Source organism: Schistocerca cancellata, chromosome 1, assembly GCF_023864275.1.
Source record: "Schistocerca cancellata isolate TAMUIC-IGC-003103 chromosome 1, iqSchCanc2.1, whole genome shotgun sequence".
Lineage (NCBI taxonomy): Eukaryota > Metazoa > Arthropoda > Insecta > Orthoptera > Acrididae > Schistocerca > Schistocerca cancellata.
The window spans coordinates 254,756,049-254,772,616 of NC_064626.1; the positions used below are offsets into that span (position 1 = coordinate 254,756,049).

The window sequence follows — 16,568 nt, forward strand, 5'->3', positions numbered from 1 at the left end:
GTCTTGTCCGGTAGAAAAAGTACATCCGATGTGATTTCTGTGTAGTTAGTGCGCCGAAGGAAGGCCAGTATTCGACGCGTCAGCATCCAGACGTCCCTCGCTACGCCACACACTAAACCATGTTCTTCCGTTGCTAACAGTCCACAGTTTGTGCAAAGAGGAGAATCGACCATATGAATTGTATGTAATCGACTCCTGGTCACAAGTTTACGGTTTATAAGAATATACCACATCGATCTCGCTGCTGTTGACAGTAATGGAGTAGGCACTGCACACCAAATGTGGTTCCACGTTCTCGACGGGTATTTGAATTCCATTATGTAGCGGCCATGGTGATCCATCAAGCATCTATAGATCTCCCGAGTCGTGGGTATTCTCATCGAAGGTACTTTCAGACGAACATAACTGTAATCAACAAGAAATGAGGCAATGTGTGCAAGAGAAGGCGAAATATTGCCCACCGCAATAGGGGGTTCGTACGAAGGCGGAACAAGTATTTCTATTAGAGCTGACGTTATGGTATGCTTTCTTTGTTGCCAATTTCGTATCATCGCTCGCATGTAAAGCGCCAGAGCTTTGTTTCGCACGTTTGTGAGGTTGAGGCCACCGTTCCGGAACTGTAGCGTTAACGTATCATATTTGATCTTAAATAACATCCCAGTTCTAACATAGTAACCAAAGGCAGCCATGAGGCGGTCTGCGATACCCTTCGGTATTGGTAGGATCTGCGCTAAATGGGGCAGTCGTGACGCTATGTGAACGTTGGTGTATGCCACACGTTGGATCATGTCAAAGGCTCTCAGTGAGTTGTTGCGTATCGTCAGACGAACATTCTGCAGAAGCCGCCGAAAACTCGCCGCCGCTGACCGCCGTAGTGAACGGGTAAATGTAATCCCCAGACATCTCAGCGATTCCACCGTCTGAAACGATCCCGGTACGTCTTCCAGACCCCGTCCAATGTGCATAATTTTGGATTTCGTCGTGTTAACGACACTGCCTGTCGCCGTCCCTAAGAGTCTAGATGTTCAACAGCCTGACGCACGTCATGTCCTGATCTGACAAGAAGGATCAGGTCGTCCGCGTATGCGAGACAAACGAAAGAGTTCTCATTAAGCGCTATCCCAGTAAGTTAGCGCCTCATAACACACATCAGCGGCTCAAGCGCTATCGCAAACAGCATAATGGAGAGTGGGCACCCTTGTCGGACTGAGCTGTTAATAGGAATCGAGCCCGCTTCCCGACCGTTTACAATCACCTTCGATGTAGCCCCTCGTATTAGCCTCATAACGATGGAGATGAAAACAGGTGGAATCGCCATTCGGCTCATGACTGACGCCAAGAAGTCGTGGTTTATCCTGTCGAACGCACTATCGAAGTCCACAGATATCATCTCTGCTCGCATTTTACACGTTTCCGCAAGGGCGATAACGTCACGGTATTCACTTAACGCCGAGGAAATGTTGCTTCGCACCCCTAGGCAAGCCTGATCAGGGGATATTGTCCTGGATATCGCCAGCTTGAGTCGAGACGCTAGTAGTCGTGCAAAGATTTTATAGTCGGTGTTTAGCATAGTGAGAGGCCGATATTGATTAACACTGCGACTCCCCGCCATCTTCGGGATGGGAAGAAGAAAGCCCGTCTCAAAATCCGACGGTAGACGCATGTCCGGACGCATCGCCTCATTGTACATCGACACCAACTGTGGCATCATCACGTCCACGAATTCTCGATAAAACTCTAGCGTAATCTCATCTGGCCCTGGTGATTTATGGGCCACTCCTTTTGTGAGTGCCACCTTTATATCGTCTTCTGTGAGTGGCTCCATAAGCGCTGCCTTATCCGTCTCTGTCAGTGTCGTTTGCAGATGTTGCAGTATCTCTTCCCCCACCAGACGATCCGTCGGTGTACCGGCATAGAGGTGGCGGAAATGCTCTAAAAATTCATTTGCAATGTCCTGTTGTGTTGTCAGTTGACGGCCATCTAAACCGTGGAGCACTGTTACCAATGCCCGGCGGTAACGTTTATGTTCCCGCGACACATGGTGCATCGAGGTACGTTCCCCAGTGATGGTGTCGAGGCATCTTGCCCGTATTGGGATGCCACCCAGTCGTCGTCGCGTGATCGATACGATTTGTGCCTTGACACGATGAACTTCCGCATGATGTTCTGCCGACGGCACCTGGAAGGACAGCTCACGAAGCATGGTGTAATAATAATCAAGAGTGTCTCTTTGCCAACTCGTCTTATCTCGACCATACTGTATGAGAGCTCCTCTTATTGCCGGCTTAGTACACTCGAGCCACCATTGAAGCACGGAGGTATATGTTGGTAGACGGCGTTGACATGTGGCCCATACCTCCTCGACTGTCTGACGACATTCGTGGTCCGCCAAAAGTGACGAATTGAGCTTCCATGTCCCGCGGCTTCTCCACACACTTTGCCTAGGGAGTGATATGGTACAAATGTAAGCCAGATGATCAGTAAATGCCGCAGGCCATCGTTCCGCGTCGACCACCTTATCCTGTAGGCCAACCGATACATATATTCGATCGAGTCTGCTCGCCGAGTGACTGGTATAAAAAGTATATCCCTCACGGTTCCTATGAATCATGTCCCAGGTGTCGCGTAACTCCAGATCCCGGTAGAGCACATGCAATTCACGACAGGTATTGTAATGTGGAGTCTGGTCTTTTTGGGCTAAAACACAATTGAAGTCACCACCTATAATGAAATGATCGAATCTGCCGGTAAATAAGGGCACAATCTCTTCCGAATAATATCTCGCACGCGCCCGTCTGTTGTCTGTGCCGGAAGGGGCATAAACATTGATAATGCGAATTCCATTAACAGTTATCGCCAGTCCTCGTGCCGAAGGTAGATAAGCCAGGTCGCGAACCGGAATCCCGTCCCGGACCAATATCGCCGTTCCACTGTCGTTGTTCGAGTGCGGCGAGGTGTAGGAGATGTATCCATGGACTTCCTGGAACTCAGGAATGTAAATTTCCTGCACCATCAGTATATCCACATCCGACGCGTATATCATGTCCCTAAATAACTGCTGTTTCACGGGCGATCTAATGGTATTTACATTCACTGTCCCTATTCTGTATGCCTGGGGTCGAGTAGCCGTCATCTCCACATGATGTTAAAATGACAAAGTTTCACCGTATCGATAGTCCCTTTGCACATCCGCAGAGGGTCGCCCGACGGACGTGTCCCTGTGACATTAGGTTTCTTGAGATGCGAACGGATGCGAGTCCCCACCGGTAGAATGGTCCGCATCGGCGATTTCGTCGTCCTGCTCATACCAGCTGATATTATTGGAGTGCTCCAAATTTTCCTGTGCGGCATTGATGTGTGACATCTGTTGTTCTTTCGCAGCTTGAGACTCCACCGCAGAAGGGGTAGCAGGCCCCTGAGCGGATGCGTCTTCTGAGCGACATGAAATCTTTTCACTGTCCGAATTCATATGGTCTGTGACATCCGAAGCTTGTGGTTCCAAGTCAGACAGGTCCATAGTGTTAGACTCATATGGGCTCCCAAGAAGAGAGGGGAGCGTCTCCGCAGTCGGCGCTTCTTGCGGCGCTTTGGCGAGCGTTGTTTGCGGGCCCTAACCTCGGCTTCTGGTGTTGGCGAATCTTGCATCACCTGCGCTCTCGCCGCCGTCACAACGCCCTGGGGCCGTTCCACTTCAGCTTCCATGCCTGTTGTGATGCTGTCATCCTCTTTCTGCACCACCTGTAATGTCTGGGATTGGAGGTTGGTCGGAGCCATTCCTTCTTCAGTGGGGTCCGAAGGCGCCTCAATCAACTGCGGCGTCGGTTCGATAGTGCGCTCCGATCTCGGCGTCACCTCCTAGCGAAGCGCCGCCACGTAAGTCATCGGCAGTCACGTTGGTGTTGTCGGATTCTGGAGGTCTCCGCTGGGGAGTTGCACGAGTCTCCTCTGCACACACGCAGATCGAAGATGTCCTTCACCACCACACTCGGAGCATGTCCGGGGCTGTCCATCATAGATGACAATTGCTCGACAGCCGCCGATGTTGATGTACGTTGGCACATGTTTCGTAAGCGCAATTCGCACCTGTCGGACACCATTGAGCACTGGATACGTGCTAAAACTTGCCCAACGTTCGGCCGTATGACTGATAACTCTGCCATATGGCTGGAGCGATTCAGTGACCAAGGATTCTGGTACCTCGAAAGGCAGCTCGAAGACTCGAATCGTACGCACGCCCAGGCCCGAATGAGCGACTAAAACTTCGCCAATATGACCATCGGAGTGTCGGAACTGGAATCCTCGTTTGGCGGCTTCAATGATCCTATCGCATGCTGCGTCGTCAATCATCTTTACGTAAAGAGTGCTGCTCACGATTGATAAATGAATTCCAATAATCTCCGTGTAATTGAGTTGCACTTCGTCCCTCAAGAAACGTTCGATTTCGAAAGCCTTCGGTCGTGCATACTCGTTACAGAACGTGAACTGTATCGTGGTTTTTCGGAAATTGTGTGCCATTGCGTTCGATTCAAACAATAACACACGCGAGTGACGACGGTGTAAACACCGCTTCTTCCGCGAACGTTCGCAGCCGGGACAAAAACAAGTCCGAGCTGCTCCGCGGCTAAAGGCGGACTGGACGACCACTCAGCTATCGGGGCGGACACAAAGAGCAATAACTGCGTGTCAGTAATCCATAAGATAAAAATGGAACACATGAACAATGGATGATCAAACCTTTCAATATTGATGAGTGGTGCGAAAACCTACCTGCTGGCCGTCGTAGTTGAACGTGACGTCGGCGAGCAGCGGCGAGGCGATCTGGCGGTAGAAGTTGCGCAGCTGCAGGTGGGCGTCGGCGGCCTCGTAGATCCTGCGGCCGACGCCGCTGTTGCGCAGCGCGAGGCGTCGCAGGAAGCCGTAGTCGGCGCCGGTGCCGAAGGCCAGCGTGAAGATCGCCGCGCCCGACTCTGCGTTGCGCTCGGTGACGCGGCGCACGATCTCGTCAGTGTCGCTGACGTCGCCGTTGGGTTCGCCGTCCGTCAGCAGCACAATAATGGGCGCGTGCCGACGCCACCCCGGCGCCGAGCCGCCGCCCCCGCTGTGCACCCCCGCGTCCGACACGCGCAGAGCCGTTTCCAGAGCGCTGAACATGTACGTGACTGCACAGCACACACGTGAGTAAATTTGTTATCGTCCTGCTTCCAAATTACTCGCAGTTAACACATTAATTGACTAGTTTAGATGGTTATATTTACACAGCGCTAAAAAAAGAAACCTTAAGGACTGGTCCTCTCCTTTTCACGCTTGTGCAACTGAAAGCTCAGTACCCAGACATCACTTCCTAAAGAAGTATTACGCAAAAAATCCAAAGAAGGCTGGGTTAAGTACAAAATTTTTTTAAATTTATTAACGTGGTCGCTGACAGCTGAGTGTGCAATGTGAAAGTCTCGTGAACGATCGAAATTTCTGTTGTAGCCCCTTTTCTAATATTTTTTTATTTTATTTTCATATATATTGTTGTTGTGGTCTTCAGTCCAGAGACTGGTTTGATGCAGCTCTCCATGCAACTCTATCTTGTGCAAGCTTCTTCATCCCCCAGTACTTACTGCAACCTACATCCTTCTAAATCTGTTTAGTGCATTCATCTCTTGGTCTCCCTCTACGATTTTTACCCTCCACGCTGCCCTCTAATACTAAATTGGTGATCCCGTGATGCCTCAGATTATGTCCTACCAACCGATCCCTTCTTCTAGTCAAGTTGTGCCACAAATTTCTCTTCTCCCCAATTCTGTTCAATACCTCCTCATTAGTTATGTGATCTACCCATCTAATCTTCAGCATTCTTCTGTGGCACCACATTTCGAAAGCTTCTATTCTCTTTTTGTCTAAACTATTTATCGTCCACGTTTCACTTCCATACATGGTTACACTCCATACAAATACTTTCAGAAACGACTTCCTGACACTTAAATCTATACTCGATGTTAACAAATGTCTCTTCTTCAGAAACGCTTTCCTTGCCATTGCCAGTCTACATTTTATATCCTCTCTACTTCGACCATCAGTAGTTATTTGCCCCCCCCCCCGCCCACCCCCATACTTATTAGCAAATGGAAACGTTAACAATGTTTACTTATATTTTTTTAAAATAAATACAACACCCTTTGTTCTTAATAGTGCGGGAGTGCTGTAACAAATAAGTCTGTAAAGGCTGCACTCAGAATCCTTGTTTGGAGGGGTTCTCCGCTCTTGGGGTTGTATGTGAACTACGAACATGGGGTTAAAAGCTATTTGGTTAACCCCCAACCAGTGGCCATTTGTATAGCCACTCAAACATCTGACTTGAAGTAGCTAGGTTACAACATATTAAGCAAGGTTTGAACGACTAACCAGTAGCGACGTCCAAGGAAATTACATGAATTGTTTAATTCGTTCAGCAAAAGACTTTAACTGGAGTTATATTAACGCTCAGGTAATAACACCATTTGTATAGCCATCCTTCAGATTTTACGTTTAAAAACACGCAAAAAAACACGTTGTATGATGAGATTTCTGAAGTGCACCGCGTCTGTACTTTAAACTTGTACGAATAGTTTCAGACATTGTATCAAAGTAGGTAAAAGGATAAAGTTAAAATGAAATTTTGTTGTGCAATAATCTTTGTCTCTAGTCGGGTATCATGGTTTAAAGTCAAGCTAAATGCAGCATGTAAAATTCGCTCTTACTTTAACTGAATGTGTGGATAAGGTTTAAAGTGTATAAAATAAACTAAAAAATGCATTCTTACCATAAAATTGAAAATATCTATCTTCATTCGGATTTCATGTACAAAAAACAGGTTTTTGTAAGAAAACAGAGAAATACATGTTTTGTGGAAGCTTTATCCATTGCCACGATGTAAGAAACGTGGTTCATAAGACGATAAAATAAACGTATACCGGATCATCATTACCTGACTCAACAAAAATCTACATCGGTTGTCAAACAATGTCGGTTTAATGTCAAAGTTATGGTAGAGTAAAAGTTGGCAACCACAAGGAAAAGTGCTCCTATCATAAGAAAAAAAGACGAATATGCCCTGGTCAGAGTCATGGATGTAAAAAAAAAATCTAGCTTTTCGACATAACTGGCAGTTTCGAAGACTTCTGAATCCAAACATCTTGAAATATTCGCACTATTTTACACGTTAATCCTACTTCCTGAGTGCCGTGAGTTTTTTTAGCGAGATGCTGGCACACGTGCATCTTACAAGTCCCTTATCCTATGACCAAAATCCAGGAAATTCACCAGGCATGGGAAAGGTATATAATGTCTTATCACTGAAAGGCATAAAAACGTTTTTCTTGCGGGGTGGGGGGTGGGGGGGGAGATAAAATTTCTCGGGGTGGGATTGCTTCTAGACTACGCTGTAACAGTTTTATTTTTAGGTGGGAGGGGTTGATTTTTTTCCCAGAGTAGACGATTTCTCCCCCAAACCCATCTCATATTAAATGTACAGTGCAGGGTGTAAGAACAAATTTGTGTGCCTCTAGAGAGTGGGATGCATCTACAATGGGAAATATCAACGAGCGGGATACATCTACAATAGGAAGTATCCCCTAGTGGGGATGCATGTATCCTAAACTTTCATCTCTTGTTGTGTCATATTGTACATGACAAATGCCTGTTGATGACATGATGGCCTGTGTCATGTTACCTGACACGGCATCATGTATCATGTTACTTTACATGACATGATGCATTGTATTACATGACATGGGTGCCCATAATAACAAGTAAAAAAGCACAAATATGTCAAGATGTTTTGCATTAAGTGTCTTTGAAGCCGGTAGAAAAGTCGAAAAGTTAGTTCCCTTCTTTTAGATCCCTAACTCTGTGCAGAACATATTCGCCTTTTTTAGTACTATGGCAGCAACATTTTTCGTTCTCGTTACTAACAGCAAGGAAAATGCGACTACTGATCATGAATTAAAATTTAGTAGAAAATTGTAAAACAGCATGTAGAAAATAAAATAGTCCTTATTTATAGAGATTTAATGGTATTATTATTATGATGATTATTATTATTATTGTTCGAATCAGGCTGACACAGGTGCACACGAGACACCTGATTTATGACATCATATTCCTTTCCTTTTTTTTTGTCTTCCCAATACTTTTTTATTCTTGCTCTCTGTTGTCCTCTCCTACCTATTACGGCTCAAGAGAGAGTGATTCTCGCATGATGGCAGATGTTTCCTAATGCCTGTCGGAAATTAACTTTGCAGGTGCAGCACTTTGTAGAAGAATGTTATTAGCAAGAGCAAGAAATGGCCAAGGAAAATGTCTGTAGTCTGCTTCTGAATCTGAATGGCTGAAATATTTATACGTAAAACGATTTTCATGGAGCTTCTCGGAGCTAAGGAAATCGAGGGTCATTGGCAGTCTTTGGGACTGTGGCGACGTGTTTGTGAAAGTATAGTGTGGAGGTGACAGTAAATTAGTTGTGTGTATGTAGTCGAGGGTGAGTGAGTCTTAGTGAATCATAAAGTTATTCTACTGGTACTGAAGCGCGTAGCAGTATTAAAGTGTGTTTTCCCTTATGCAGGTGTGGAATTTGGTTTAGAAAGGCGCCTTATGTGCACAGACATCAAGAAGATTGGAAGATATCTAAATTCTGTGAAGCACAAAACAGATTAATAACAAATTGATCGGTAGTGTAGCACATAACATAATGAGGTAATACATGTAAGGATATCAGTCCTGGAATTTCTCTAGTGGCATACTTTTTTCACTTTTTTGGATCTCATATTTATTTGAAAATGAAAATGTTAATTAACAAATGTGGAACCATAGTCTTTCTTGAAAATAACATTGGTTTTTTAATTAATATTTGCAGAAAATATACAAAAATTTAAAATTTTGTTTAAAAGTGGAAACATCAAATAAAAAAAATGAAATACTTTTTTTTAGAGAGTGAATGGTATTGTTGATGTTTATAATCTTTTCGTTTAGTGAAGAGTCTTTTCGCGTATCTGTATCGAAAATTCAATTTTTTGTCATGCAACTGGCAGTCAAAAGTAGTAATATTTTTTAATAAAAAAGACATTTGTTTTTTGTTAGTTAACATCCTTTTCTTAAAAAGTATAAAGTACAAATGTGTGCTAGTATCAAAATTAAAACCAACAACTTCATGATTACAGTCTCATTAAACTACATACTGAGGTCTCAACGAATTTGTAATTAAATTACGAATTATTTATCCTTAAGAGCATATTGCAAGAACTGGTCGTGGTAAATGAATAATGTTCCAAAGAACCATTAAACATTAATAACTGTAGAACACTTCATGTAATCGACAAAGCAGGTAACAGATGATAACTTAGGGCACTAGCTATCATCATTAAAAGCCTGTTTATCTGCATTTTATTTATTGAGTTAATTCGTATTTTACATATTTTAATTATGTAACTGTATCAGATTATTGTATTATCTATAGTTGCATATCAAATGAATATAGCATGGTATTCCTTAAACATTTCCCTACTTCATTGTACAACATTTGTCTAGGTTATTATTTTATTTCTAATTTGTTAATTAAATTGTAATTTGGCCTACATTAAAGACACTTGCAACTTGAAAATGGTAATTTTCACGTAAAATTTGTTAGCACCACTGAATAGAGCGTAAAAAGCACATATACTGAGGATGTTAAATTTATTGCTTTGTATTTCTTAACAAATTTTTCTGTGTTATCTGTCGTTATTGCACATGTGCAAAATTCATGATTAAATTGTTTATCGTTAAATTTTTAGAAATAGAGAAATGTGTATGGTCTGAGGAGGTTCAGAGAGAAAGACCTTTCATTTGACATATGCGTTTTTGTAACGTGTATATTCTAAATGGAGGTCCGTTTTCTATATCATTTTCATTATTTTATTCTTTTGTTTGAATACATATCGATTTTTATTTTAAAACTCGCATTACATGCCAACGCTTAGATAAAGAGACTGAAGGATCAGGGTTACACTGTTTTTTGCTGCGAGTTTAGTTGCTGGGAACGAAATCAGACACGTATGGCTCGAAATTATGATTATACCAAAAAATATGTGTGAAATCTTATGGGACTTAACTGCTAAGGTCATCAGTCCCTAAGCTTACACACTACTTAACCTAAATTATCCTAAGGACAAACACACACATCCATGCCAGAGGGAGGACTCGAACCTCCACCGGGACCAGCCGCACAGTCCCGACTGTCGCGCCCTAGACCGCTTGGCTAATCCCGCGCGGCCATGATTATACCGACTCGCACTTCTAAAAAGAACAGTACATTTCTAGTGCTTAATCTCGTGCCAGGGATTTTATTTAGTACACTGCATTATGACAGATTCGTCGCAGCCTTATTGACTACTGCTTCCCTTTCATGTCATTCTGGTCGTGTTATAGGTAACCTTGCGTCTCTGTGTTTTATTCCTGCTATCTTCAGAATTTCAAAGAATTTGTCCCAGTCAAACGCTGCAATCCTAGATTCCCCTTTCGTCAATTTATATTCTAAGATAAATTGTGGGATCAGTAATACAATGCGTGTTGACCAGAGTCTAACATTGTATTCATGTTCGTTTGTATTACCACCCACCGCTCTTCTGCATACGAGTATTCCTTCCACCTTGCAGCCTTTTCACCGTTGCTTAGTTCGGGCTTCCCACCTGAGCTCGTACATTCATACAGCTGCTTCTCTTTTCCCCAAAGTTTTTAGTTTAATTTTCCTACATGCGACCCTTACCTTTTCCGTGCATGTTTTTACAGCCTTGCATTTTTTGTCTGGCCGTTCTTGCTCTGCGACTTTCCACTTTCTGTCGGTCTCATTTTTTTGGACGTCTGTAATCCCTTTAACCTACTTCATTTGCTGGATTTTTGTATTTTTCCATTTTTTAGTTAAATTCAATATCCCACGTGTTATCCAAGGATTTATATTGTACCTTTTACCTACATGGATTCTCTGATGCCTTCACTACCTCATCTCTCGAGATTACCGGTTCGTCTTGTAGGATATTCCTTTCCCTAGTTTCTGTCAGTCGTTGCAGAAAGCTCCCTTTGACATTCTCTACGACCTGTGGGACTTTTAATCTGTTCAGGTCCGATCACAGTAATGTACTATCTTTTTTCTAATTTTGTCAGACTTAATTTCCCCCTCATAACCTATGAATTATCTTCAGTCCACATTCGTCACTGCAAATGTTTTAGTGTTTTGAACCTAGTTTCGGAAAGCTCATTACATGCATAAAGCATCTGAAACCTTCCACGTACGGAACCTTCTTTCATGATTCTTAACAACGATTAATGTCCCCTTTGCGCTGGCTTCCACAAGAAGGCTTCCTCTTGAACCCTGATGTGCAGTTCTCCACTGGAGTGGACAGCTGTCAATGTCGCTTCTTTGGCGTTTTAATCAGTCCCGAGGCTACAAATGTATGTAGTCCACTCCAGTACACACCATCTACTGGTGCTGTGCCCTTTCGGCTTTTGCAGCCTTAGGATCCATTAAAAAAGTCAAAGAAGCGACATCAATAGCTGTTAACTGCAGTGGACAACTGCACCTAGAGTTAATTCCTTGTTTTCAGTTCCCGTTTGCTGACATGCTTCCTTTTCCTACTATTGAATTCCACTCCCGCACAGAAATTAATTTTTCGTTTTCTTAAGGATGCCAATAATTTCTTGTATCTCATCATACATTCTTCCAACTCCTTATCACTTATGGTGCATATAAACCTGAGCTATTCAGGTGGATGTTGGGTTTGATTCAATTACTTGACGTTTGGAGGTAGAGTATTATGACACTACCTAGTGCTTATGTCAATATCTTACATTGGTAGAGTGGTTAAAATTGTGAGATTCATATAACAAATACTGAGGAGCAACTATCAGTCATGTGAAATTACAAGCAAATGCCTAATGTACATAGGGTAATGAACTATTTATCGTAGTAGACTGGATTTAGGTACTGCAAACTGCGATGTTAAAAGCTGTTATTAGAGTCATTCCAAGTTCTTCAACGGTTATCGGTTTTCTAAATGTTGTCAACTGCCTATTGAGACACAGTATAATAATGAAAGGTAATTCATCAAATGTGCTAATGTTAAACAGGAAAACGTGAGTAATGAAATTTGAGAAAGAATATATCATAATGACAATAAAAAAGCGATATGTCTCCAGCTAGCTCCGTGTTTCTTTTTTTGTAGTTTCATATTATAGTAAATCATATCCACTGCTTTATTTGCAGCAGTCGCTACAATACTCCTACAATCTTTGAACTAATGGGCGCATTAAAAATACAGCAACTGCATACTAATTCGAAGTGTTTTCTTCTGTCTGAGGTGCCAGTTGTCAAATGCGTTTCATACACGTACATTGGCAACTGTTTACTAGGAAAAACAGAGAAGACAAAATCTGGAAGTTAACTACAGCTCTTTTATTGTATTGTGATTTTTATAAATTTAAAGTCCCGGAGGAGACTTGTACATACGTCCGCTGGCTTCAAAGGAGTTGATGCTGTTTTTGGCTTTCGCGATGTTCTCATTTGTCGCTTCGACGATGGCACTGGCGTTGAACGCAGAGCTCACGCCCGGCTGCCAGTGCCGAAACGTGAGCGGCACGTCTGGATGCCATACCTGCAACCAAGCATTATCACCTGAGTCCCACTCCATTCAGCGTGGCACAAAAATTCACTCATATGTCCAAAACCCCTCCCCACATACGCACTGCTGAGGATTTGGTAGATCAGTAAAACGGCATGCATACCGTCTTATAAGATGAACATCGTTGTTGTTGTGGTCTTCAGTCCAGAGACTGGTTTGATGCAGCTCTCCATGCTGCTATATCCTGTGCAAGCTTCTACATCTCCCAGTAGCTACTGCAACCTACAACCTTCTGAATCTGCTTAGTGTATTCATCTCTTGGTCTCCATCTACGATTTTTACCCTCCACGCTGCCCTCCAGTACTAAATTGGTAATTCTTTGATGCCTCGAAATATGTCCTACCAACCGATCCCTTCTTCTAGTCAAATTGTGCCACGAAATTCTCTTCTACCCAGTTCTATTCAGTACCTCCTCATTAGTTACGTGATCTACCGATCTAATCTTCAGCATTCTTCTGTAGCACCACATTTCGAAAGCTTCTATTCTTTTCTTGTCCAAACTATTTATCGTCCATATTTCACTTCCATACTTGGCCACACTCCATACATATACATTCAGAAGTGACTTCCTGACACTTAAATCTATACTCGATGTTAACAAATTTCTCTTCTCCAGAAACGCTTTCCTTGCCATAGCCAATCTACATTTGATATCCTCTCTACTTCAACCATCATTAGTTATTTTTCTCCTCAAATAGCAAAACTAATCTATTACTTTAAATGTCTAATTTCCTAATCTAATTCCCTCAGCATCACCCGTCTTAATTCGACTACATTCCATTATCCTCGTTTTGCTTTTGTTGATGTTCATCCTATATCCTTCTTTCAAGACACTGACTTTTTCGTTCAACTGCTCTTCCAAGTCCTATGATGTCTGCGACAGAATTACGTCATCGGCGGTCCTCAAAGTTTTTATTTTTTTCTCCCTGGAGTTTAATACCTACTCCGAATTTTTCTTCTGTTTCCTTTACTGCTAGCTCAAGATACAGATTGAATAACATCGGTAATAGGCTACAACCCTGTCTCTCTTCCCAAAAACTGCTTCTCTTTCATGCCCTTCTACTCTTATAACTACCATCTGGTTTCTGTACAGACTGTAAATAGCCTTTCGCTCCCTGTATTTTACCTCTGCCACCTTCAGAATTTGAAAGAGAGTATTCCATGCAACATTGTAAAAAGCTTTTTCAAAGTCTACAAATGCTAGAAACGTAGGTTTGCTTTTCCTTAATTTATCTTCTAAGATATGTCGTAGGGTCAGTATTGCCTCACATGTTTCAACATTTCTACGGAATCTAAACTGATCTTCCCCGAGGTCGGCTTCTAGCAGTTTTTCCATTCGTCTGTAAAGAATTAGTGTTAGTATTTTACAGCTGTAACTTGTTAAACTGATAGTTCGGTAATTTTCACATCTGTCAACACCTGCTTTCTTTGGGATTGGAATTATTATATTCTTCTTGAAGTCTGAGGGTATTTCGCCTGTCTCATACATCTTGCTCACCATATGGTAGAGTTTTGTCAGGGCTGGCTCTCCCAAGGCCGTCAGTGGTTTTAATGGAATGTTATCTGCTCCTGGGGCCTTGTTTCGACTAAGATCTTTCATTGCTCCGTCAAACTCTTCACGCAGTATCCTATCTCCCATTTCATCTTCATCTACATCCTCTTCCATTTCCATAATATTGTCCTCAATTACGTCGCCCTTGTAGAGACCCTCTATATACTCCTTCCACCTTTTTGCTTTCCCTTCTTTGCTTAGAACTGGGTTTCCATCTGGGCTCTTGATATTCATACAAGTGGTACTCTTTTCTCCAAAGGTCTTTTTAATTTTCCTGTAGGCAGTATCTATCTTACCGCTAGTGAGATGTACCTCTACATCCTTACATTTGTCCTCTAGCCATCCCTGATTAGTCATTTTGCGCTTCCTGCCTATCTCATTTTTGAGACGTTTGTATTCCTTTTTGCCTGCTTCATTTACTGCATTTTTATATTTTCTCCTTTCATCAATTAAATTCAGTATCTCTTCTGTTACCCAAGGATTTCTACTAGCCCACGTCTTTTAACCTACTTGATGCTCTGCTGCCTTCACTATTTCATGTCTCAAAGCTACCCATTCTTCTTCTACTGTATTTCTTTCCCCCAGTCCTGTCATCGTTCCCTAATGCTCTCCCTGAAACTCTTTACTACGTCTGGTTTAGTCAGTTTATCCAGGTCCCGTCTCCTTAAATTCCCACCTTTTTGCAGTTTCTTCAGTTTTAATCTACAGTTCATAGCCAATAGATTGTGGTCAGAGTCCACATCTGCCCCTGTATTACAATTTAAAACCTGGTTCCTAAATCTCTGTCTTACCATTATATAATCTATCTTATACTTTTTAGTATCTCCATGATTCTTCCATGTATACAACCTTCTTTTATGATTCCTGAACCAAGTGTTAGCTATGATTAAGTTATGCTCTGTGCAAAATTCTACCAGACGACTTCCTCTTTCATTTCTTAGCCCCAATCCATATTCACCTACTACGTTTCCTTCTCTCCCTTTTCCTATTCTCGAATTCCAGTCACCCATGACTATTAAATTTTCGTCTCCCTTCACTACCTGAATATTTTCTTTTATCTCATCATACATTTCTTCAATTTCTTCATCTGCAGAGGTAGTTGGCATACAAACTTGTACTACTGTAGTAGGCTTGGGCTTCGTGTCTATCTTGGCCACTATAATACGTTCGCTATATTGTTTGTAGTAGCTTACCCGCACTTTTTTTTTATTCATTATTAAACCTACTCCTGCTTTACCCCTATTTGATTTTGTATTTATAACCTTGTATTCACCTGACCAGAAGTCTTGTTCCTCCTGCCACCGAACTACACTAATTCCCACTATATCTATCTTTAACCTATCCATTTTCCTTTTTAAATTTTCTAACCTACTTGTCCGATTAAGCGATCTGTCGTTCCACGCTCCGATCCGTAGAACGCCAGTTTTCTTTCTCCTAATAACGACGTCCTCTTGAGTAGTCTCCACCCGGAGATCCGAATGGGGGACTATTTTATCTCTGGAATATTTTACCCAAGAGTACGCCATCATCATTTAATCATACAGTAAAGCTGCATACCCTCGGGAAAAATTACGGCTGTAGTTTCCCCTTGCTTTCAGCTGTTCGCAGTACCAGCACAATAGGTCGTTTTGGTTAGTGTTACAAGGCCAGATCAGTCCTTCATCCAGACTGTTGCCCCTGCAACTACTGAAAAGGCTGCTGCCCCTCTTCAGGAACCACACGTTTGTGTGGCCTCTCAACAGATACCCTTTCGTTGTGTATCGCTGAGGCACGCAAGTCTCCCTACCAACGGCAAGGTCCATGGTTCATCTACAAAATTTAATTCTTGAAGTGTGACATGTCTAGAAACTGACCAACTTAGACGCAATGAACATCAACAAAGGTGAAACAAGTGTGATGGAGTGTAGAAAAATTAAGTGAAGTGATGCTGAGGGAATTAGATTAGGAAATGAAAGGCTAAAATTTGTAAGAGAGTTGTGCTGTTTCAGCAAGAAAATAAATGAAAACAGTAGAAGTAAAGAGGATATAAGATACTGACTCACCGTTACAAGGTAATCGGTCGAGAAAAGCGAAATTTGCTAACATGTAACATAAAATTGGGTCTTAGGAAGTGTTTTACGGTGGTATTTGTTTTGTTTATAGCCTTATATGGAATCAAATATGGACGGCAAGCAGTATATACAAGATTATAGCAGTTTGTGATGTTACAGAAGAATGCAGAAGATTGAAGTATAACTGACGAAGAGGTACTGAATTGAACTGGAGAGAAAATTTAGGTATTGCACAATGTGCCTAAACAAAGAGATCGGCTCGTGGAACTCAATCTGAGGCATCAAGGATGA

The 16,568-nt window shown here is 42.4% G+C and overlaps 1 protein-coding gene across 6 annotated transcripts in view; it reads right to left on the bottom strand.

Annotated features, from left to right (window-relative positions):
- LOC126170586 (inter-alpha-trypsin inhibitor heavy chain H6-like) overlaps nucleotides 1–16,568 on the bottom strand; it is a 213,216-nt gene that overhangs the window by 121,933 nt on the left and 74,715 nt on the right. For all 6 annotated transcript variants that reach the window (XM_049920740.1, XM_049920738.1, XM_049920742.1 and 3 more), the window contains exons 8-9: nucleotides 12,503–12,647; nucleotides 4,768–5,159 (exon numbers count right to left, since the gene is read on the bottom strand). In XM_049920740.1, the coding sequence (XP_049776697.1) occupies nucleotides 4,768–5,159; nucleotides 12,503–12,647 (537 nt within the window). The remainder of the gene's footprint in view (nucleotides 1–4,767; nucleotides 5,160–12,502; nucleotides 12,648–16,568) is intronic.